Here is a 25,250-nt window from a genome sequence, read left to right as displayed (position 1 = left end):
ATAGCTCCAGCCCCGATGGTTGAAATTTTTAAGTTTAATACAGTTGGATGAGTAAGATCTTCAGGATTATTTTCAGACATTTTTCATTTCACAGAATCTTAACCGATTAAAGGCCAGCTACTAAGCAATTGAATTAATACCTGGAAGAGATCTTGAAAAATCAGGTAGTATATCCTATTGCTATCAATAGGTTCAAGATTTCCAGACCAAAGAAGAGTTTATTTAACCTCCAAAACTATCAGAAAGGGCTATTCTTCAACTGTGCTTGTTAACTCATTTTTCACAAGGTAATTGTTCACATATTTATGTGTAGTATAAATATATTAAATCTAATATCAGTGAAGTGTGAAATAAATGTTACTTTGCCTTTGAAATTGCCTTATTGTTAGGTTATTTCTTAGGCATCTTTACTTCAGTGTGATGCTATCCCAATCTTTAGCTTTCTTTTTCTGTTCTAACATACCATTTTCAGTTCTTAGATAGGTTCTAATGCACCCCAAGGTGGGTCTTTAGGTAGCTGAGAGCTAGCGTGCAGTCCTGACCATCCACCTTCCCCCCACCTCCCGTTTGACTGTCACAGGCTTGTAGGCCTCCATGCTCATTCCAGGCTGTGCTGGGGAGTTGAACCCAAGCCTCTGGCTTGCTAGCAATCCTCGCCAAGCTACATTCTTACTTCATGTGTCAATTAAAAAAAAAAAATGACTTCTGAAGAACTTTGTAGCGCTTCAGAATCCATAGCTATGAAAACTCAAGTAGGTCACAGTGCTCTGGTATGGGTCTCTGTTATGTCATGAGGAAACAGTGTGCTGTGTTGGGTTTTGAGGGCAATGGGAGCTTGGGAAGATGATTATATAATGTAGAACATTGAAGGTTGATTTAATAATTGTTAGGAAGTGTCAAATTTTAGTAGTAATATACTACCCTTCAAAAAGATGGTACTTAAATATAAAAATGACTTTTATTTGATTTCCAAATTTAAAAAGTTATTTCTGTGAAGTAGAGCTCCTGAGTACTATTCTTCATACATTTATTTTTGACAGGTCAGTTCAGTGCTATAATGTAGTTCTGCTTTTTTCTTCAAGAAAAATCAAAAAGTTCATTTTGACTGGTATTCTAAATGCAAGATTACTTGGCATGTTCTATCATTTAAATCACATGTAAAAGGAAGTTTTAATAGAATACATGTGAAATGTGACAGTTTTCCTGGGATTTGGAAAATGCTTTCAGCAGAAGTAACCAACATTTTCTTTGAAAATCTGAGGGGTTCCGTTGTGCTTTCTCCTGTTAGGTCAGAAAGCATCCTGAATGTATACAGCATGATGTCAGAACTAACTGTAGGGCATGGTAAATAGAGCTTAGGACACCTTTAGTTCACATTTGCTAAAATGTAATATACATTTAACAGTTCATTGTGTATGAAGAAGGTAGAAAAAGGTTGTAAATTTAAATTTCTAACCCTGATTATGATTTCTGCCATGCCAGAAGACTTGACTCTGGGGAGCACTGATAACCTGTGAACTTTGACCCTGACATTCCTCCAGGTAGTTTAGCAGCTGGAGAAAAGTCTATACCTTATCTCACAATCTATGGCGAGTCTGAGGAAACTGACATGGCCCTTTCCTGGTGTGGTTTACCTATAAGAAGGGCAAAGGAGTGAAAGAGATTTGATTCACTAAAAAATGCCAACTCCCGCAAGTACAGAAAGTTTCAATTGATAAAAAATGTCAGAGAAAATGAGAGCATGGAAGCTGGCTCTGGGGGCAGATGCTATTCGATACTGGGAGGCAGAAGGATTTCCAGTTTAAGACCTGCCTGGGTTATAGAGCAGGTGCAAGGACAGCCTGTACAACTTAGTGAGACCCTGTCTTAAAGTGAAAAACAAAGGAGGGGCTCTGGATGCAGCCCATTGGTGACGTGCTTGTACTTTGGAATTCCATTAGTTTCTTTACATTAAAAAAATGGCAGGAAGCTTTTTAAAAATGTTAGTGATAGTATCATGACGTTTTTTTTTTTAGTGATTTCAGATTTGTAAAATATCCTAGGAGGTGAAGGAGAGCAGTCATTTTTATCTATAAACTTGTGAGGTGTTTTATGTTCTAACTTGCTTAAAGATATTTAGCCAGCTAGAGAGTGAATAAACTTTGTGAATCAAGTGATATTTCCACTATGGTAAGTGAAAAAGTAGCTGTCTTTCAAACTAGGAACATATTTAGTAATCTTCTAGTCTGTGCATCAGTATATATACTGTAACTTGAATTTATGTTTGCTTGATGGCAAATACATAATAGAAAACTACCATAGAACATGTTAATATTGGAGATAGTATATATGCCAATCACCTTGACTTCCGTTCTGAAATTTTTTATCTTTTAGGAAGTACACTAGTTTTTCAATGAACTTGTTAGTGGGACATGGTTATTACAATCTCTTATGAAGTCCTCACACGACTCAACTAGAAAAAGCAAAGAAAGAACCAGCCCAGAATATCAGCATTTCTGAGTTAAAAAGCCTTTTGTGCTACACATAGTTTTAACCATTGCTCAGATTATCAAATTTATGTCCCAGTGATAACTTTTATTTTGATTTTCAAATATGACATATATTTGTTATGTTACTGTGCATTATGTTATCTTACTCTTAAGTTGTATTAAAACTTTTTGACTTGAAAAGTCTTATTTTAAAAACAGTTTTGTTTGAAAACTTTCCTCTAAAGCTGTGGCCAGCTCGGCTCCCCTTTTGAGCGCCCTCTACTGGTAACTTACCTGCTTGTGTGCTTGTGTAATAAATAACAATGAAAACTCAAGGTTGAGTTTTGTATCTTTAACCCTTAGATGCAACCTGTGATTATATCAGTTTATAAATCTACCAACTTTACTTGGAAGTCTTAATATGTAATTAATATCTAAGAGGAAGAAGGCAGTGTAGGAGAGCACAGAATGCTTTCTTTGTGAACACTGGTTGGTGTTGGATGGAGCTTTTGGAAGAAGGGACTAAAAGCTGCATTACAACCTGAATTTGCTTGCTTGTGCTTAATATGTGCCTTTTAGTATCCTTATTTTCAAAATTCTGATAATATTTGAGTTTATTCAGATTTTTGAACTAATGGTAGTTTTGTCTCTTAAGGAGTAGTGCACATTTTATTTTCTCTAATGTAAAGTGTTATTGTAATTCCAAGAACTTAGAATTTGGAAAATAAGTTTTTGTTTTCTTTATTCCTACTTTAAAAGAATTTTATGATCTTACATTTTATCATGAGAACAAGGTCTTTAATATTCCTGTTCACCAATCAAAATAGAAATCTTGAACTGTCAGTTTTAGCTTGTTTTTCCTGGGTCTTGTCCAGACCTGTTGTGTTTTGATATGGTAACTAGAACTGCAAAGCCCATTCTGAGTACAGGTGTCTAGTGACTGTATAAGGCACAAGGTGTGCTTCTGGGCAGTCACTAAAAGCCAGTGTTTTGTTGTGGTCACTAGTAGAACACTTGGTGTACTCTATAAAAGAATTATAATGGATTTGTATAACCCTTTTCATTTTATGAAAGGATTTTTGTTGTTTTGAATCCTCACCTGAATATTTGTCCTGTGTATGATTATATCTGTTTTTTCTCACTGAAGCACAATGGCTTGGAACAGATGGGAGATGAAGTGTTGACAAGTCCATACCACAAGGAAGGGAAATTCTATAGCTGTCAATAGCTGAAGACTCCAGGCTTGTCTCTTGCTTAGATTTCTGTTCTGAGTACCAAGACCTGCATAACAGGATGTTAGGAATTGGGTTGGGAATTAAAATTACACTCATCTTCTCTACACTTCAACTCTGTTTGTCTTTAAAATATTGAGCTGAAGATCACATAGAACAAAATAACATTTTAAGGTGTACAGCCAGTGATGGCTAGTTCTTTCTTAGGGTTACAACCATCATTGCTATCTGGTTCGAGGATATTTTCGTCATACCAGAAAGGAGCCCCACACACATTAGTGGTCACTGCCCAGGCCCATCTCCTTCCAACCCCTGGCAGCCACTAACTACTGTCTGCTTGCATGTGCATAGTCTTAATATGTCATTTAAGGGAATCATGTATCATCCAGTGTAGCTTTTGTGTTTGATATTTATTTAGTCTCCTGACAGGGTTTCTCTTTGTAGCTCTGCCTGTCTTGGAACTTGCTTTGTAAACTGACTGGCCTTGAATTCTGCCTTTCAACTGCTGGAATTAAAGGTGTGCGCCACTGCTGCTTGGTCTTGTGTCTGATTTTTATTTCTAGGGTTTGTCCTTGTTACAATATTAGCACTTTATTCCTTTTTATGGGAAGGTAATTCTTTCTTGTAGACATTCCATATTTTGTTCATCCATTCATCAGTTAACGACATTTGGGTTCTTCTTTAGGACTCTTTTGATTGATAATTTTGTTGTGCATTTTATGTTCAGATTTTTTGTGTGACTCTTTTAGTTCCTTTGAGATTGGCCAGGTTTAACTTTTTGAGGACCAGCCAAGTCACTGTTGATAGCAGCTGTACCTTTTCTACATTCCTGCTAATTGCCTGTGAGGGCAGCTGTGCCAGTTAGACCAGCTAAGTGTGCTCCATCTCTACTGCTTTTTCCCAAACCTTAGTCACATTCTCTTTGTCTCTTGTAAGGACTTCCTTATTCCCTCAGTTCCTCCTTCTCTCCCATTTGATTTTGACAGTTACTGAAGTCAACAGTGCACTAGATATTCCCACACTGAGAACTTTATATGGATAATTAGTTAATTAGGTATGAGAAAACTAAAAAGACAACACTGAAAGTAATATAACATCAAGATGTGGCTACCACTCCTGATAGTCAGGATTGCAGCAATGATTTGGGGGATATTAGAATTAAAAATTCAAATTCTTCACCTGTAACTATTGTTGGTAACTGTGAGTATGTATGTTGAACTGAAGCAGTATAAACAGTATCTGGAAAGGCAAAATAAATAAATAAATAAATAAAAAATTCTCCTTTTTCATAATTTGTTACAATGCCTGCAGATAGTTGGAGAGTCTAAGTGGCTCTTCCTACCTACAAACGTTTCAGAGTTGACTGGACAGAATAAAGTGCAGTTCCTTAAGTGCAGTGTTTAAGACTCTGGGAAGCTGATTTTTTGCATGATTGTTACTTTCTGCTATTTACCTTTATCTTCACTAAGCTAAGAGGAACCGAACTCTTTGAACCTACAATACTCAGTGTGGTGTCCCATGCTCTATGTTTTCTCTGAACCTGTCTGCCGTGACCTCCTCTCCCTTGTCTTTAAGTCGCATAGGCAAAGTTGATCTCTTATGTGGTACCATTCCACTTTGTCCTGCCTAGTGTGAACATTTATTTACTTAATTGCTTACATACATTTCTTTTCCTCTAGATCTGCTTCCACCATATAGAGATTTTTGAGCTGGTTGTGGTGGTACACACCTATAGTTCTATCGCTTAGAGGACTGAGGCAGGAGTATTTTGAATTTAAGTGCAGTCTGGGCTACATAGTGATTCTGTGTCTCAGAAGAACAAACCCACCAGGCAGGCACGGTGGTGCATGCCTCTAATCCCAATCATTAGAAGGAAGTGGAGGTATCCCGTGTCTCTGAGTTCGTGACCGCCTGTTACACATGGCAACTTCCAGGACTACCTGTTTCAGGGAAAAATAAGAATCAAAAAGAAGAAAAAGAAAGATAAAACAATTTTTTGGTATCTTTTTGAAACTATATAGAGATTGAATATCTTACATGAAATGTTTGGAACCAAACGTTTTTCAGATTTCAGTTCCTACGATTTTGGAATGTTTGTGCAAATTTTACTGGTTGAACATCCCTAGTCCAAAAATTTGGACTTTAGAACATTTCTGTTTTAGATTAAGGAGCTGTAATACCTAGCACAAAATGGAACCTTTAGGATTGCAGTAACTATTCCTGGAGTATGTAGCATAGTAGGTAGGAATGAATTTATGAATCTATTTATATACTTCACATTCTCCCCTTTTACAGAGTTTTTTTTGTTGTTGTTGTTGTTGTTGTTGTTGTTGTTTTTTAAGAGGATCATGTACCCTAAACTGGCTTTATACTGAATTCACTAGACTCTGACCTCAAATTCCTGATCCTCATGTCTCAACCTCCCAAGAGAGTTCTGGGATTATAGACACGTGTCACCCAAGCCCCAGCCTTGGCTCTTCAATTGTGTTCTGTTCTGTTATTAGTCATATCTAGCTGCTGTGCATATTTCTAGCTATCTTTGAGAACTGGGTGTACTCTCTTTATAAACGGTGGTATGGAACACATTCTTTGATGGATTTAAATCTTTAGAAAGGTAATAATATAAAGTGCTAGACCATTATTTCATAATTTTTCCCCATAGGTGTTACTAAACAGTAAAAAGTAATCGTAATACATGTTAAGAAAACAGCAAACCACTGCAGAAGTAAATCCCCAAATAATGCATGAGCTGATATTTCAGCACCCCAATTCATAAAGAAAGACAAAGGCACAGCCTGAAGGGAGATGGGATGAGACAGCACCTGTAATATGCTTACCACACTGTTTGGCATATAAGTAAGGCTCAATGCATATCGTCTGCTGAAGTACACCAGTGCCTGCCTGATACAGTGCCATGGACTACATATCCGAGTCTTCCTGTTCTAGGGGTGACTGATGGGGGGTGGTGGGTGCCTGCATTTATGGTGTGTTTGAGAGTAGACAAATGGTGTAATATTGTGAGTTATTATTGAATACCTATGTAAATTTTTGTAAGACCTTTTAAGATACTTCATTAGTGTATAACTTGTCATTTTTAACTAAACTGTTAATTCCTTAAAATCATCATAAATGGCATTGTGTCAAAGGCTATGAACATTTTTATTACTTTAAGTAGATACAGAATTGCTTTCTGGAAGGAATGTGCCTCATTTTATCACCAGAAATGATTTTATTCCTCCTGCAGTGCCTTCTTGCCAGCAGAGTACATTTTATTTAGAAGTTTTACACTACTTCACAGATGGAAAAAACTGTCACTTTTGCTGAGAATAATTCCCCTACATGGAATAACTTTTACTTATTTGTTCTTTTATTGTGCTCAGTGAGTTTAAGTGACATTATTTTGTCCTAATTTCCTGAGGACAGTAGTAAGTTACTACCTGGTGTACCTTCTTCAAAGGCGGGAAATAACACTAATTTAAAATGTGAACTATTGGTGCTTTTCTTTGTTTCATCATTAGCTAGTTTTGTAGTCAGATCTATTTTTAAATTGGTTGAACCTCGATAGCATCTACTTTGATAATATGATTATTTTTAATAAAGGAATAAATTTGTTTTCAGAATGCTTCACATTTGTGAAGTTATTTTACTGGCTTACCTACAGGGACTGGCAGATTTTTCTGTAAGAGCTACACGAGTCTTTGTCACATATCTCTGGGGTCTCGGAGTTGCTGGTTTCAGAATCATTCAGTGTGTAAAAGCTGGTTCTTGAGGCATATAAAACAGTGGGCAAGATAGATCTTGGCCTGTGGGGAAGTGTGTTAAGCTTTTTGTTAAAACCTCTTGGGGTTTTAGATGCCACATTGATACAGAGTTTTGATTTTTCCCTACTTTTTGTCAATAACATGAAATTGGACCAAAATATTTAGTGTACATATATCATTTTAAGTTAATTTATTAATCTTCATGTGTGTCCAAGTGTGCATGTAGTGGTTAAATGACAGATTGTGGGTGTTGGTTCTCTCCTTCCAGATGGAAAGTGTGGGATCTTGGGTCCAGTCTCAGGATGGCAGATTTAGTGGCAGGTACCTTTACCTGCTGCGCCATCTCTTTAGCTCTAAATACCACTTTTTGTTCTGCTTGGTTTTTGCTTTCTTTAAAGACCTGTGGCTTCTTTCCAGATGACACTTTGTTATTTAGCACTTTTGACCCTTTTATGTAGCTCAGGAACTTCGCGCTTCTGAGAATACTGGCTTTAGTTAAATAACTTCACAGTGCCTGAATTTTTAACATAATCCCATTGTTTGCAATTGGGGATTACACTTTATGACAACTGGTGTGGCTCAGAATTCTGCTGTCAGTGTGCATCAGGAAGGGAGCAGAGTGAGGCAGCTTTCCCAGTGTGTTGCTCTTTTTCTTTTTTTTTCTTTTTTTTTCTTTTTTTTTTTCTTTTTTTGGTTTTTTGGATTTGGTTTTTTCGAGACAGGGTTTCTCTGTATAGCCCTGGCTGTCCTGGAACTCACTCTTAGACCAGGCTGGCCTCGAACTCAGAAATCCGCCTGCCTCTGCCTCCCAGAGTGCTGGGATTACAGGTGTGCGCCACCACCACCCGGCGTGTTGGTCTTTTTGAATGAGTGAATGTTCATTACAGAAACATCTTATAAAATACCTGCGGAGATAGCTGGTATTTTATGTGTGTGCTGTCAAATAGGGTCTGCAAGGTTTCTAAGTTGTTGGTACAGGGCCACACCGGTAATGCTGATACTTAGGAAGTAGAAGAGACGATAAGTGTGGGGCTGTAATTATAGCTCGGTGGTAGACCATACGATGCTTAGTGGATGTGAGGCTCTGGGTTTAATCTTCAGCATCAAGAAAACGAATTCAGAAAGTAAGAGTAAAAGCTAAACAAAAAAAAATATTTAGCATCAGTGTAAAAGAGAGACAAACAAAAGCTGAATCTGTAGGAATTACCTCTGCCAAGGGCTGGTGAGATAGCTTAGCAGGTAAAGGCACTAGCCATCAAGCCTGATTATCTGAGCTTATTATTTATAAATGAGTTGATCTGACATCCAGGTTATCATGAATAAGAGTTGTGAGAGCTATTTTTGTAGTATTAATTTTAATCATTTTAATTCTATATAGTTAAAAGGTTTAATCTTCACGTTGTGTGTGTGTGTGTGTGTGTGTGTAAATAAATCAAAGTTTGCCACTGACTTGGTTTGGTTTGGTTTGGGTTTTGTTTGGTTAGTTGTGAGCCTAACCTTTAATGGCTGAGCTATCTCTCCTGGCTGTTTTTAAGTGTGTAGTTTAGCGGCATTATTGTATTCACGGTGTTGTGTGATCATTAGCATTGTTTGCATTTAGAAATTTTTTTTGCTCTGTACCCATTAAACAACAGTTCTAATTGTCTTTTCCTTAGTCCCTAGGGGAATTTCTGTTGTTTTTGTCTGAGTTTTTCTATTCTAGGTGTTTATTATACATGAAATAATAAAATGTTTGGTGTCTGATTTATGTTATTAGCATATATATTCAAGATTCATCTATGATGTAGCATGTTTTCAGAATATTGTCCCTCCTTATCACTGAACCATAGTCTATTGATTTATATAGTTACATTTTGATAATCCATTTATGATTTAATAGGCACTTAGGTTGTTTCTATGTTTTAGCTATATTTCTCTCTTTCTCTGCTTTCATCTCTGTCTCTCTCTCTCTCTCTCTCTCTCTCTCTCTCTCTGTGTGTGTGTGTGTGTGTGTGTGTATAGAAACTGAATTGCTGGACCTTATAGTAATCCTTCATTAACTTTCAAAGACAAACTCTTTTTCCCGTGGTTCAGTACCATTTAGCACATGTAGCATTCCTAGTAACACTGCCCAGCAATTAGTTTTTCCACATCCCTTATAATACTCAAATATGTTTTCTTTTCTTTTTTTTCTTTTCTTTCTTTTTTCTTTCTTTGTCCAGGACTGAATTAAGACAAGGTCTCACTATGTAGACCATGCTGGCCTTGAACTCACAGAGATTTGTCCATCTCTGCCTCCCAAGGTGCTGCCAACAATCATCCTAATGGGTGCTAAATGGTATCCAATGGTTTTGATTTGCAGTTCTCTTAATGATTTCTTCAAGTGGTCAATACTTGTCTGTTTGGAGAATATCTGAAGTGCTTTGCCTATTTTGAATGGGATCTTCTATTTCTGAGTTGTTTATATACATCTTTTAAAAGATGCACTGTAATAATCCAGACTGTATTTCTCCCTTCTCAGGATTCCTACAGGAAACAAGTAGTAATTGATGGAGAAACCTGTCTCTTGGATATTCTCGACACAGCAGGTCAAGAGGAGTACAGTGCAATGAGGGACCAGTACATGAGAACTGGGGAGGGCTTTCTTTGTGTATTTGCCATAAACAATACTAAATCATTTGAAGATATTCACCATTATAGGTGGGTTTAAATTGAATATGAAAGTTGGCATGTGAAATAATGATAGCTTACGTTTATTGATTCTTTACCAGTAGTTATGACTGCATGATCTATTTAAATTTGAAAACATTGTGTCAAGTATGCAGAATTCCTGTTTTACAAATGCATCTCTTAGGATTACAGCCGCTGCGTACTTGTCCATGTTTGTACAGATAGTAAGGTACTGACTGAGACCGGGCCTGTCTGACACCAGGGCCTTTGTACTCTTACCTACCCTGCACTAGAAAAGTAAGGTTTTTACTTTGTTAGATGCATAGAAGTATCAACCAGAAACAGAAACATGGTTTGAGATGGTGTCACTCGAATGGTCTTAAAAATAATCATATTTTACTACAGAATTTCATTGGTTGGATAAGCAGTGGCCTTAAGTGGGCGCTCTCTCTCTCTCTCTCTCTCTCTCTCTCTCTCTCTCTCTCTTATTTAAATATGTTTAAATGGTTGTAAGGATTTGAAGAATTAGAACAATTACTGACTTAAGAGTCTGAGAAATGTACATGAGATTACTTAAGCATTACATGAAGTGTATTTTACATTCTTTCCTTGGTGGTTTACAGTATTGATTGCACTGTTTATTAAGCAAGTATCCTTCTTTCTGGCTGTGCCTCACAACTGCTGTTAGCCTAGTTAAGTGTACCATCTTTATTAAGAGTCGTGCATATGCCAGGCGGTGGTGGCGCACGCCTGTAATCCCAGCACCTGGGAGGCAGAGGCAGGCGGATTTCTGAGTTCGAGGCCAGCCTGGTCTACAGAGTGAGTTCCAGGACAGCCAGGGCTATACAGAGAAACCCTGTCTCGAAAAAACCCAAAAAATCAAAAAAAAAAAAAAAAAAAAAAGAGTCGTGCATAGGTTTAAGGTGAAGTGATTGGGGAAGTACATTTTTGTAGAGCTATTCAGGTGAACTTCGCTGATAGAAGACCTGGGGATATGAACCTTCCAATCAGCATGTTGGATATTCACAGAAATTGGGAAGGAATTCAGTTTTCCCCAAATTTAGAGTGTATTTACACACTACATTGACAACAGAACATAAAAAGGATTTTGAACAGAATACACATTGTATTCTCTTTAGTGTTGCTCTTTTTAAGAAAAAAAAAATCAGTCTTCAGGACTGGAGAAATGGCTCAGCAATTATTGACTGTGTTGCTTTTCCAGAAAACCAAAGATAATTCCCAGGTGAGTTTCCATGTTAGGCATCTCTTTACCACATGTCACTGTATCTCCAGGGAATTCAATACTTTTGGCCTCCACTGGCACCTGAATTCACATTCATATACTTGTACATAGACACACATACATATGGTTAAACATTAAAACTGAAATAGGTCTTTAGTAATTGTCTTTGTCTCTGAGTAATACAGGAGTCCCATTTACCCATAGCTTTGTTGTCTGACGTTTCACTCACGTTCACCTTGGCTAAGTTTTGAATAATTTTAATTACATATTGTTATGATTTTTGTTTTATTCTCTTACTATATTGTCAATTGTCATCAAACTATATTATTGACATGTACTATAGGAGTATATGAAGAGTTTTGTACTATCCCCTGTTTCAAGCACTCATGTGAAGATTCTCAGAATATTTACCCACAGAGGGTAGGGAAGAGTCCTCTGAAATGCCAGAGTTTTATTGATGCTGTTAACATGTTTGGGTAAAAACAAATACATTTTTTCTTGAGATGGGTCTTGCTATGTAGCTTTGGCTTGCTTGGAACTCACTATGCAGACTAGACTGGCCTGGAATTCACAGAGGTCCTCCTGCCTCTGTCTCCCTAATGCTGAGATTGAAGGCATGAGTCACCATATCTGTTGGATGAAAATATTTTCAATTGTACATATACACATTTACATATGTGTATCATGTTTCTAAGATAATTTTAAATGTTTTGGTTTGAAACTTTAGTATATTTCTTATTTTATATATGTGAATGAACAGGTATGTAAGATTTTTGTCTTAGAGGGAAAATAAGAGAAGTAAAGAAAATTTGGTAGGGTAGAAACTAGGATTCATATGAAGAAACATTCAGTAAAGCTTTGTAAGATGAAGTTGAGGGCAAAGTTTGAAATATTTTTGTGTTACTTATTCTTCTGCTTCAATTTGTTTCTTCCCCAGAGAACAAATTAAAAGAGTAAAGGACTCTGAAGATGTGCCTATGGTCCTGGTAGGGAATAAGTGTGATTTGCCTTCTAGAACAGTAGACACGAAACAGGCTCAGGAGTTAGCAAGGAGTTACGGGATTCCGTTCATTGAGACCTCAGCAAAGACAAGACAGGTGAGTACATTAGCATTCCAAATGGCGTTCATCAGTGATCTTCACTTCCTACTGGCATCATAGGGTCTACATGCTACCATAACTCTTGACCTGATAATCATTTAATGTGATTCTCCAATCTTTCTATTATCCTAACATACAAAATAAAATAATGTTTATTTGGCAAATGTCTTCTCTTGAGTGAACAGTACTTCATATCCAGAGACCATGATATTACTTTGATATGCTCTCGCTCGCGCTCTCTCTCTCTGTGTGGGTGGGTGGGGGGTTGTAATGGTCCCTCTGTACCCCAGCCTGGGGTTGAACTCTCAATCTCTTAAAGTCTGTCTTTCAGGTGCTGGGCTGACAGGTATAACTCCACTATGCCTGCTATTTTGATTTCTTTTCATATTGAAATTGTTTCTTCTGCCTAGAGTAGTACATTTTAAAATTAGGATTCAAGAAATGTGGAAAAAATTTTCTCACTGAAATATTAAAGACAAAGAACAATGAAATAAAGTTTGAGTTTTCTATTTTAGAAGCAGTTTTAAGGATTTGTTTCTAGATTAAATTTTGGTGTATTTCAAGAATTATATTTTGGCAGAAAGTCTTTATGGATGTATTCTTTAGGGAAAATGTTGTGATTAAAATAAGGGAATATGTAGAAGTAACTAGGCATCCTTAAGAAGTGAGTTTCTGTACTCTGTGGCGTGGGCATCCCCTATGCACCATTGTGTTCACAGCAGACTTAGGCCTCATCGAGACTTGGTGGGCCTCATGGTGGAGGGACTGTCTGATTCAAGTCCATGCCACACCCAAAGGCAAGAAGAGCTTTGTTTCTGTGTTCTATTTCCAGGTCTTCTTGATATTCTTTAGAAGCAGCCCAGAAAATATAGAACCAGTAATTGTCTCCCAAGATTTCTTATGAAATAATTCAACATAAGGAATTTTATTGAAAACATACTATATAGATTCCATTGTTTAAACTTGTAAAGGTACCTTTCACACTAGTGAACATCATGGTTGACATTTCACAGAGAAAAGGAGACTGGGTTGTAAACACAGAAGAGCCTCTCAGACTTGAATATGCACACAAATCAACTGACCTTATTAAGTCAAAATTCAGACTTGAATCCAGTGGGTTTGTGTTGAAACCAATGGTTATGCATTCCTTTGAACTGTTGGGTAGTGCTGGTCAGGAGTTGGGCCACATTTGAGTAGAGGCCTAGAGCACAGTGAAAGGAGTCTCTTGGTTATCATCTCTGGGGTGCTGTCCACTCCTCATTGATAACAGCCTTAAATAACTGCATTTCATTCATTATTTGCATTTGACATTAATGCTTTGGTGTGCTATGGTTCATTATTGATTAGAGCACTACCTTTCTTTTTAAAATAGCTTTCTAGCTTTAATAATGTTTTTTGACACACACATCCTACCTACACCTTTAAAAATTGTTTTGCTTTCTTTATTTGTGTTTAGTTTTTGGTGTTTTGACAGTGACAGCCCAGGCAAATCTCAAACCTAGTGTGTGGTGAGGTTGGCCTACTCTTGCCTCTGCCTCGTGTACTGAGATTACAGGCATGTCACCATGCCCAGTTCACTTTGTCAGATTAAAGGAATATGGTATAGAAATAGATGAGCTTAAATTTGATTTTTAACGTGAGTCATCTAGCATGTATAGAGGTAAGGTACACAGAAACATCTTAGTGCTTAGCCCTTCTTGTATTTATTCATGTCTTACGGATTTTTTTACATAACAGTATGTTGCCTGATTGTAACTTGGATGCTCACTCTTCACTGGACTTGTTTTATTTAGAAATTAATTTGCTTTGAAAAATTATTATTGGTTCTTAAAAATAATTTAATGTTTATAAAGTTTTAGAAGATTCTAAAGAGCTACTCCAAATAATTTTGCTAATTTATAATATCTGAGATACATTTTAATAAATTTTACCTCCAATTTTTGTGAAGATTTGAAGCTCCTTTTGAGGAGTATTTTATAATAACTCTCTTTTATTTGCTTATTATTTTAGCTATGTATACCTGTCCTTTTATCAGGAACTTGTTTTCTGCTTGAATTTTTGTTGTTTTTCATGAGCTTAACAAAAGCACCAAAAGACTTCTATTTATGGTAACAGGAACTGAGCATTTACTCAGAAGTTCTCAGAGATACAAGTCAGGGCATGGCAAGTGTTTTCTATAGAGGCCCAGACAGCAATGTGGTATTTTACATATTATTTTCCCTAAGAAGCCTTGAAAATTAAAACTCCTTGTCAGCTAATACCAGAACAATCGACCCTGCCTGTACTTGACCTGTAGGTTGTAGTGTGCCAATCTGAACCTCTCTAGTTGGCAATTGTTGAGACTCTAGTAGATACACAAGACCTTCAGCCTAAAACTCACAGGCTGATTTTTACCATTTTAAAGCAAAATTTGTATACTTAATGAAGTTATATTCTATTTTTAAGATATATGTATTATATAATCTTAAAAATTACAGAATATGTATTTTTATCAGTATATTTCTTGCTAATTTTAAAATGCTTAGTACTTTGGCAGTTGTAATGATTAATAGGGTGTGTGTGTGTGTGTGTCTGTGTGCGTGCACGTGCGCGCATGCTTTTTGCCTACTTTGAGACAGGATCTTGCTATGCTGTCCAAACTATTCTGCAGCTCATGTTCTCAAGTGATCCTACCGCCTCTCATTCCCAGTCCTTGGGACTACAGATGTGTGGCACTGCCAAGCTGGTTTTTTATTTTAGTCCTCTCAGTTTATACATTTTTGATGGTTTCCTAGTATGTGACCTGGGTATTCCTAGTATGTACGAATGCTAGTTCACATTTATCAAGACACTTAGTAATTGACAGATTTTTCTGGTTTCTTTGGACAGCACACTAGGAAAGCCTGTTGCAACTGAAACACAGACACCTTGGGAAAGGCTGTGAGTTTGCCAGGCTGCTAAAACCAGATATTAGTGCGAGCTTGTGTCAGGTGATGACAAGCAGGGTTTTCAAAAGAGCTGGTCCAAACTTTTTACATTTGCTGTTCTCAATTTGAGCAGTGTAGAAAGTTTTCAAACTTAAAAATCACCCAATACTAATTAATTTTTTGGTTTGTAGTTAATTTCTAGAGATATGAAATTAGTTGATAGAAGGTATTTCTGAAAGAAAGTTTATCATAATGCTATTTAAGAAAGCAAAACAATTTTTAAAACCTTAAGTGCCATGAAATAAGTATTTTGAACTTTATGTATTAGAAGTGGACAGTTATTGAACAGTGGCTATGTTGTACTTCAGTAGCTCTCGAGACGGGTTATAGTTTGATGGAGTTTCTTGGGAAAAATCAGGAGCACGAGGTTAGTTTCTCCATTCCCTTCCCTAAGAAAGCTGGTGTGCTTGCATCTGTGTAGAGTCATAGTCGATGGTGCATGCATATCTCATCCCCTTGACAGATTTCTGTAAGTTTTACAGATTCAACAGGAATAAAATACTTAATAAATTATAGTTTTACTGAGAACAGATAGAGAATATTATTTGTTAACAGGTCACTACAGGTGGGCTCTAATTTCCATAGTCTCAGTCTGATTTGAGTTGAAAACATTGTCAGATCTCTTTGTTTAAAAAGGAATTACATACTTAAACTTGGATATTCTTTGTTATAGATAGATATTTTCATTTGCCCTTAGAGTTTACTAAGTGTCTTTTGAAAGTGTTCAAATGTGGTGGTATGTCATATGCTCAAAGACTTATCACTGTGTCCTTAGGGGTTAAGCATGTAGTCATAATTACCTTATCTTTAAAAACTAATTCAAAATTTGCAATAATAATTCAATATTCCATATTATAAAGATATAGTTTATGTAATATTTAAAAGTAGGAGCCGGTGTTGGTGGCAGGGCAAGGATAAATAACAAGTTCTCTTGTTATCAGTGTAACTTTCAAGTTTATTTTCAAGGAATAACTTAAGTATGCAACATGTGGGTAAATAACTTTAAAAATGAATTTAAATTTCATATTTATAAAGCTAAGAAAGAGAAAGTTTTTCAATAGCAAATATTTCTTGGTTTTAATTTTCTTGGCTACTGAGATCCTAATGCTAAATGCCTGGTGGTGGGTGGTTGTCTCTTTAATTATTCTTCCAAGTCTCTCTGCATTGCTGGAAACCACAATCCTACAGTCTTAAGCTGGTGCTGGGGATGCTTTCACTGAAGCAGCAGACATCAAACTGATTGAGAAGTGTGTGCCAATCAAACTCGCTTCTGTTAAATTAGAGGACAGAGACCTCTCTCCTCCCTTCATAGCACATTGATCTTTACAGTGACACTGCGCTTGTCAAAAAGGATTATTTACATTCCTTAATATTTGAAGAAAATATGAGCTTTTGCCTGGTTTGCCTCTTTCTATAAAGAGATGTATAAATACTTGGATAAGTTTTTTCATTGGCTTTCAAATTAAAAAAAATAATTATTTATGAAATATAAATTGACCAGTCATACTTTACATTTTAAATACTTTGCAAGTCATTTGTCTTAGATAATTTATTTTATATAATATGAACAGTTGTGATAGAAGGGTAAATGAATAAGTAAAGCTTTTTTGTCTTGAGAATGATAAAACTACTAAGAACCAGTAGACTCAGATACAAGTAGGGGTTTTGTTTTAAAATGCCAACATTTAATGATTTTTAAAAGTTGAAATTTTTTTTTCTTGGTAGAATAAGTATAAATTGATTTCATTAAAAGAAAATTATGTTGGGGTGCTGGAGAGGTGGCTAAGTTGGTCAGAGGTGGTTAAGAGTTGTGGGTTGCTCTTGCAGAGGACCTGGCTTTGGTTCCTACCTCCTACTTGGGTAGATGGCACTGGCCAGTCACTCTAGCTCCTGATCATCTAGTGCCTTCTTCTGGCCTCCAAAGGCACCTGTATACGCACGCACACACACTATTTTTTGAAGATTTTTTTTCTGGGGCTATAATAATTTTATTAGAAAATAATTAAAAACTATGAAAAATAATTTGAAAATAATAAAAAAATACTCTTAAGTTTTTTCACTGGATGGCACACAGTATTTGCTAGCAGTATATACTTTAATATGGAATCATATTATTTAAATGCCTCCTTTGCTGAAACTAAATTTTATGAATTTTAAAGGCAAATTACTGAATTTCACTGATTCAGCTCTTAATATACTCCAGAGAGTTGTAAAATGTAATATGCCCTAAATAGCTGAGCTATCTTTTTCTTAACTGCTGAAGGCTGCAAATGACTTAAACATGCAAAAGTTAAACCCTAGTTGTTGGCTTATTGCCCTTAATGCTGAGTGCCTGATTCTGTCTGCCTGATTTCATATTTTTAGTATATTAGCTTTGTAGGTGCTAGGTACATTTTATCATTTTTGGTTCACTGGAAACATTGATTTGTACTAATTGTAGAAAATAAAAAAATAAACCAATCACCTACATAAGCAATTCACTATTAAATGAAATAAGTTTTAAATAGGAACTCTGGCATATTTTACTTCGTAAATATTTATTGTTTTAGAAGCATGGACATCAGGATTATATCTGAAGTTAAATTTGTACTACATATATGTGAAGTTTCTGGATATTGCTCTTAGATGAAAACTTTGTTGAATTTTTCTTAAGAAATTGGTGTTACCATTATAAGCACTTTGCTTATAAAGGGTATTTATGATTCTAAACCAGAACATTCTATTAGAAGGGCAGGAGAGGTGGCTCAACAGTTAGGAGCACTGTTCCTGCAGAGGATCTGGGTTCCCAGGACCCATATGGTGGCTCACAACCATTGTTAACTCCAGTTCTAGGAGATCTGATTCATTATGACCTTTGAAATTTCCAAGTATGCACAAGGTGCACAGACATACATGCAGGCAAACCACTCATGCCTGCGTGTACGCATGGACCTAGAAATTGACTAGAAACTAATTGAAGATGAAACTGGAGGGTCCTTTAGGAGTATCTGGACTCACCTTGGTTAGAATATGGATTTTTGGATTTGGTTTTAACAAGGCCTCAAGTTTCTAGTCTGCCTTTCACTCTGTTTCCCCACTGGGTAAAAGGTGAGCATCAGTGCATATGGCAATCACAAGTCTTCCCTTTATCCAAGGAAAGTCTGGGCTTTTCCTAACTGCAATTTATCAAACAAATTAGTATCAAGAAACATACACATATAATTAGGCTTTTCATTTAAACTCTTAATTCCAAAAATAAATAAATAAATAAATAAATAAACACTTTTGAGAACAAACCAGGTTCTAGCTCATGTTTTAACACTGCATCTTCAATTTTAATTCTATCAGATGTCTGCTTTATAAAAAAAAATTTCAACTGTAAAGCTCATAATTCAAAGGTCTTATACATGGCTATCCCAGTAAATTACTCTTCCAAATGAAACAGACTTTAAAGAAGTTGTGTTTTACAATGCAGAGAGTGGAGGATGCTTTTTATACATTGGTGAGAGAGATCCGACAGTACAGATTGAAAAAAATCAGCAAAGAAGAAAAGACTCCTGGCTGTGTGAAAATTAAAAAATGCGTTATAATGTAATCTGGTAAGTTCAGCATATTCATTTTGGGTCAAAGCAGATGTCTTTCAAAGGTAACAAAGCAGTCAGAACCACTTAGACATGTTATTCTGCTTTGAGGTGTTAAAAGATAAGAAACTTGTCATTTGTTTCTGTAATGAGTACATTTATTTTAAATGTGAGTGTTATAATTGACTCTTTTTGGTGGCTACAGTAGACTAATCTGCATTTTTCATAAGTTTTATTTCATTAGTTTTAAGTAAGCTAAACATTTGAAACTGATAATTTTTATGAGAAATCAGATTTAAGTTTTAAGAGAAGCAGCAGTTTTTAAGTAATATATATATAATAATAATATGGCCCAGAGGTCGGAACAGCCTAATAAGGCATGTTCCTGGGCCCATGTAGAAACAGCTGTAGATTGCTCTGCTATGGCTTTGTCTCATCATGAAGTCATTACTGATCTCTCCTGTACGATTGACTTGTATCTGATACCATTCACTGTACAGGCTGCTTCAGAGGAACGCCAGTCTCTTACTTGTAAATCTAGTCACTAATTTACACAGTGAACATTTTTAGTGTCTCAAACACATTTGCTGTGGTCCTTCCACCCTCCCTTTCCCTAGCCTTTTGAAACAATATCCTCTTACCCAGTTTGTCCATACACACACTATTTCTGCCTTCCTTTTAGTCTTGCTTCTTGTTTGGATCGCTAGTATTCCCATCTCTACCTTGATTAATCAGCTAACGTGATTACCTTGTCTATAAGAATCTCTGCAGACATTAAAATGGCCATTGTGGCTTTGTGTATTTCCAACATACTGTTTTTAACTACATGGCTTCCTTTGTTGCACTGAAATAGCTTCTGTGTCATTCCTTCATTAGACAATAGAATCCTAAAGAGCTGCGCCTTACTTCTGTTTTATCTTTGTGTGCCCATTGCATGTTGAAATTCTAGCATATAGGTACTTCCTAGTAAAGATTGAGTGGACTCTGACTTCCCTGCCTAAATTAGCCCAGATTATATTTTGTCTAACTCAGCAAATTCTTCACTCAGTGAAGTGATAAAACCTCATGTTGAAGTTTGTGCTTTTGCTGGAGGCTGTTATATGTGTTAAGCACACGAAGCAATTCAGTGTTTAAAGACTAAGAGATGCAGAAGCAGTAGACAATACCTGCAGGGATTCTGATGAGATTATGAACTTTAAAACTTTTATGATTGGGCAAAACTGCACTTTAGTTTTAGAAACTGTGGCACAATTTAACATTAAAATGCAATTTGAAATAATGGTCATGACCAGATTAAAATGGTAATTTTAACCCTATTCCCCTTTCTACAGCCTCAGTCTCATATGATTTTAAAATAGAACAATATTTGGAGAATGTGGTATACTTGACATTATATTCAAGGAAACATTGAAACACACTGCTCTGGATGTCTAAATTACGCAGTTTGCAGCAGCGACTGCTGTAATTTAATATTGGATCCTGTGAATTGAATCACTAATTTTACTGCACATAGCACTTTCTACATAAAGAAAGGTGTATTTTATATTCAAAATTATAGTGAGATGAATATTTAAAGTTTGTATTTGATAATGATAAATATATACAAATTAGTTTTTCATCATTTTAGGAAAGGGATAAGAATAATTAGCAGAATATGGGATGCTACTTTATGAGAATCAGTTCCCAGGAGAACAAGAAGTCCACTGCCTTTTGTATATTAGCTATGACATTTCTCTAACATCAAAGTCATCTAATTAGAATTAACGTAGCTCGAGACTCATACACTGTCAGAACTAAACAAGAGGGTAAATGCTATAAAATTCTGTCTTCCTTGTTTCCTAAATGGTTGTGTATTATTCCATCTTTAAAAAATTGTCTAACAGCTATCTTTCTCAGGATTTTCATTTTTTTGCATCATTGTTTTTAGTATCATTGGTATTTCTCTTCATTGTAAAAATAGTTGGAGAGCCAAAGAGATGGCTGTCAAGACTGAGGACCTGAGTTTGACGCTTCAGATCCTGGGAGGGGAGAGAACCCAGTTGTCTTCTCATCTTCATACTTGTGCCATGGCATGAACACAAACAGGAAAATAAATGGATATAATTTTTTAAAAAGATGATGAACTAGAGTAGATACCATAATGTGTGATCCAAGGGGGTTCATGATGGATAAGGGAGTTAGGTAAGACTCCATTTCGGGGGAGTATCTGGGAGATAGCTTTCATTAGTGAATATGCTAATGAGGTTATGCATGCTTGCTGCACAAACATGAACAATGAGTTCAAATCCCTACAACTCAGGTAAACAGCCAGCAAGAAAACATTTGTAACCCGTGCTGAGGCAGGTCCGGCGATAACTGGTGGAGTATGCTGGGTCCCAGCCCAGCTCCAGTTTCACTAAGACAGACACTCTGCCTCCTGGGAAGAAGGTGGAGATACTGTCCCGTTTCAAGTATCTGTCCCTAAGTTGTACAGTGCTGTTGAATCATAGGTACTTTTATTATGTTATCGGAAGAGTTTCTCACTGTGTGCTAAGGATAGCACAGAGGAAATGTCTGTCTTCTGTATCTATCTGAGTGGACTCACAATCTAAGCCTTGACTGTATTGCTTATGTTGGATAAGTAACTGATTTCAGGAGGTGAAAAGCACCAATGAGTACAAATTGGGGTCTGGGGCAATATGTATTTATTCTCTCATATTCAAATAGATGATACTGGCATTACCCAGTATCTATCTGTCAAATGTGAGCAAGCTTCATTGCCACTGTACATTTTTAACAGTACCAGGCCATGCTTTCCTGAATTAGAGATCTGTTGTCAAAATGAGTTAACCGTAAAAACTTGAAAGAAAGAGTAACTTGGAAGAAAGTGTATAAATATTATTTTGAAACTACAAAATATCTTAGTAATATGATAAAAAATCTTGCAACTTAAGATAATTCAATTATTTTGAAGATAAAATAGCATAGGGTGCTTAAATACATATCATGTTACTGGTACAATTCATAATACTGAAACAGGTAATTACAAGAGTGAAGACCCAGTGTGCCACATTACTTTTAAAGTGGCTTAGATCTGTTGGGTATTTGTTCTCCAGACTCCCTTGAGTATCTATGTTTGGAAGCATTAGTAGGTTAATATTTCTCTCAGTACTTCCTACTAGGATTAACGGATAATATAAAGCCTGGCTGCTTTTTCTTCAGTTTCACTGTGTCTCCAGTGTGAACTGATGATTGAAAGCCTGAAGTTGGCTCTTGAAGCTCTACTCCTAGAATGCACTCGTCACTCCAGGGATTAGGAGTTTGGGAATTACTCTGACTGAATCAGTTTTAGTCACAACTCATTTGGGTATTTTACTTTAATGACACATAGGTGTAGGCTTTAATGACTAATATGGAATGTTCTTCGAAGACATCCCGGTATTTATATGACAGATTTTGAATAGCTAAACAATACAGCGGTAATAAGAATTTTGGTGGATCAAATACACCACCAATCAGATGATTTTGTTCATCATCAGTGGTCAGGGGCATCACAACTTTTAAGGCACCAGTATCAGCCAGGCAGTGGTTGTGGATGTCTTTAATCCCAGCACTTGGAAGGCAGAGGCAGTAGGATTTCTGAGTTTGAGTTCAAGGCCAGCCTGGTCTACAGAGTGAGTTCCAGGACAGCCAGGGCTATACAGAGAAACCCTGTCGGGGAAAAACGAAAACGAAAAAAAAAAAAAAAAAAAAGGCACCAGTATCTACAGATAATGTGGCATTCTTTCTAAAGTCCAGACACTTGGGGAACAATTAAGTTGTATATCTACCCTACATGGAGGCAGCCATGGGGAGCTGAGTGGCTAAGTTTGATAGTAGAGAAAAATTAGTGGAAATCAAGTCCTTTTGGGGAAAAAAGTCATTTATTAAACTGATATCTTGTGCATCACTTACTATATTGCCTGTTGTGAAAGTCAGAGTTTCTATTTAATATATCAGCATACCACAGCTGGGAAATGGCTCAGTGGTTAAGAGCATCCTGCACCCAGCTAGAAGTTGTCAGTAACTCCTGTCCCTGGTCATCTAATGTCCTCTTCTGGCTGCCACGGGCACTATACTCACCTGGTGTAGACATACATGCAGGTGAAACACTCAGACCATAAAATAAAGTTGTTATGTCAGCTATTTTGCTTTGAAAGAAAGAGTAACTTGAAAGAAAGTATACAAGTAATTATTATTTTGAAATTACTAAATATCTATATTACTAATGCCAAGTATTTTGTTAGGTATTTTAACACCTAAATTTAAATAATACATTTAATAATTTAAAATTTTTAAAATGTCAAAATATCCATGAAGGCCGAGCAGTGGTGGTGCATGTCTTTAATTCCAGCACTTGGGAGGCAGAGGCAGGCAGATCTACAGAGTGAGTTCCAGGACAGCCAGGGCTATACAGAGAAACCCTGTCTCGGAAAACCAAAAAAACAAATCAAACAAACAAAAAAATCTATGAAGAGATATCCTAAGGAATCCTTAAGCTCATTCAGTTGCCAGAATATCAACATATAACAGAAATATTCTCTGAGTACTCAAGCTTCCATTAACAGCAAAAGCCTGCCATCTGAACATATCAAGCCAGCGTGTGTTAACATGTTTTATATGTACTGTTTTTTTTTTAATATATTTCAGGGTGTTGATGATGCCTTTTATACATTAGTCCGAGAAATTCGAAAACATAAAGAAAAGATGAGCAAAGACGGGAAGAAGAAGAAGAAGAAGTCGAGGACACGGTGTACAGTCATGTGAACAGTTTGTACTCTTTCTTAAGGCACACTTAAGTACAAGTGTGATTTTTGTACATTACACTAAATTATTAGCATTTGTTTTAGCATTATCTAATCTTTTTTTCTGTTCGTGCAAACTGTCAGCTTTTATCTTTAATGCTTATTTTGAAAGGACAGTGGAAACCTTCTTTTCTCCAAGTGCCAGTATTCCCTGGGTTTTGGACTTAAACTAGAAATGCCTGTGGAAGAGACTGAAGACCTGAGACTCTGTCTTAGGGTTTTGGTGCATGCCGTTGATTCCTTTCTAGTTCTCTTACCAACTGTGAACATTGGTCTGAACCAGAATAATGAAACTTTTAAACCACCCCTGCTGTGTTCCATCTGGTCATCAAACACATTCATCAGTAATTACAGCTTCACTTGAGACCTTGTGCTGGGTTCTCCCAAGACTAGGGGACCACAGATGATGGGCTTCCCTTTGATGCACTTCCAGCGTGTCCTAGCGTTTATCATCCTTCATCAGTGTAGTTAGACTGTTCACAAAGGCTTTCTCTAGCTTTCCACTGATAGTAATCTTGGTCACTCCCCCAAATAGTATATTTTTTCTAGAAAAGGGGAAAAAATGAAAAAAAAAAAAAAGGCAATGGAAAATGTTGAAATCCATTCAATTTCCATGTTAGCTAAATTACTGTAAGATTCCTATAATAGCTTTTCCTGGTAAGGCAGACCCAGTATGAAATAGTAATAACCATTTGGGCTATATTTACATGCTACTAAATTTTTGTAATAATTCAAACAACTTTAGCATATGTAAAAAGTTCTCATAAGAATTAAGTACTATTCCCCTTTGTCAGATTGTTCTTATCCTAACTTTCAAGTCTTTTTTTGAATTTATGTTGTTGAAAGTAGTTTTAATGGTTGTGAAGTTGAAGATGATTTGAGACAGTTATAGCTTAGCAGGTGTTGAGGAGGCCAGAGTTGCAGGGTTGGGCATTACATGAACCTGTGATGAACGCTACTGGGTTTTGTACTTTGCTGCATTCAATGTTGGCCATGCATTGTTGGACAGTATGGGGGAATAAGGAAAGTTTGATGGCTTAGTACAATGCATTCTCACCATGTAACAGTCCTACTGACAAATCAAGAAATTTCTTTTGTATATAATAATAATAAAAAACAATTTAAAATAAATTTCGATGTTTGCTTCAAGGTTGAGATTTTGGGGTAGGAGGCTACAACAAGAGTAAATCTTTAAAACAATGAAGTAAGAAAGTTTGAAAATGCAGGTTTGACCAGTCTCTCAACTCTAGCTGAACAAACATTTCCTAAGTACTTCCCACATTTGGTATTTAAAATTATACATCTAATGCTTTAAGAATAGATAACTGGAAAAACAATCTCTTCAGTGCACTTAAATCATCCCTTCAAATAATTTGAAATGAGATGGAAATATCACTGGACTATGAGAACTGGATATCTGTCTTTTAGAAGTCTGATTTTAAGCAACT

At 36.3% G+C, this 25,250-nt stretch overlaps 1 protein-coding gene and 1 long non-coding RNA gene across 4 annotated transcripts in view; one reads left to right on the top strand and one right to left on the bottom strand.

Annotated features, from left to right (window-relative positions):
• Window positions 1-24,933, top strand: part of Kras (KRAS proto-oncogene, GTPase) — a 29,265-nt gene extending 4,332 nt beyond the window's left edge. The window contains exons 3-7 of one of the 3 annotated variants that reach the window (XM_052175262.1): window positions 9,962-10,140; window positions 12,291-12,450; window positions 18,874-18,989; window position 20,784; window positions 23,648-24,933. In XM_052175262.1, coding sequence (XP_052031222.1) covers window positions 9,962-10,140; window positions 12,291-12,450; window positions 18,874-18,989; window position 20,784; window positions 23,648-23,764 — 573 coding nt within the window. In that variant the 3' untranslated portion in view covers window positions 23,765-24,933. Of the gene's footprint in view, window positions 1-9,961; window positions 10,141-12,290; window positions 12,451-18,873; window positions 18,998-20,783; window positions 20,785-23,647 lie in introns of all 3 variants that reach the window. The other 2 variants (XM_052175260.1, XM_052175261.1) reach the window with 2 other exon arrangements.
• On the bottom strand, window positions 940-13,803 carry LOC127679402 (uncharacterized). Its single transcript, XR_007976754.1, has 2 exons — window positions 13,536-13,803; window positions 940-5,640 (listed from the first exon to the last, which is right to left on the bottom strand). It is a non-coding gene; the product is annotated as an uncharacterized LOC127679402 (long non-coding RNA).
• Window positions 24,934-25,250: the final 317 nt, after the last annotated feature.

The sequence above is a fragment of the Apodemus sylvaticus genome, chromosome 2 (assembly GCF_947179515.1).
Source record: "Apodemus sylvaticus chromosome 2, mApoSyl1.1, whole genome shotgun sequence".
Taxonomy (NCBI): Eukaryota; Metazoa; Chordata; class Mammalia; order Rodentia; family Muridae; genus Apodemus; species Apodemus sylvaticus.
The sequence above is the reverse complement of the archived record's forward strand: the minus strand, read 5'-3'. Positions and strand labels throughout refer to the sequence as shown.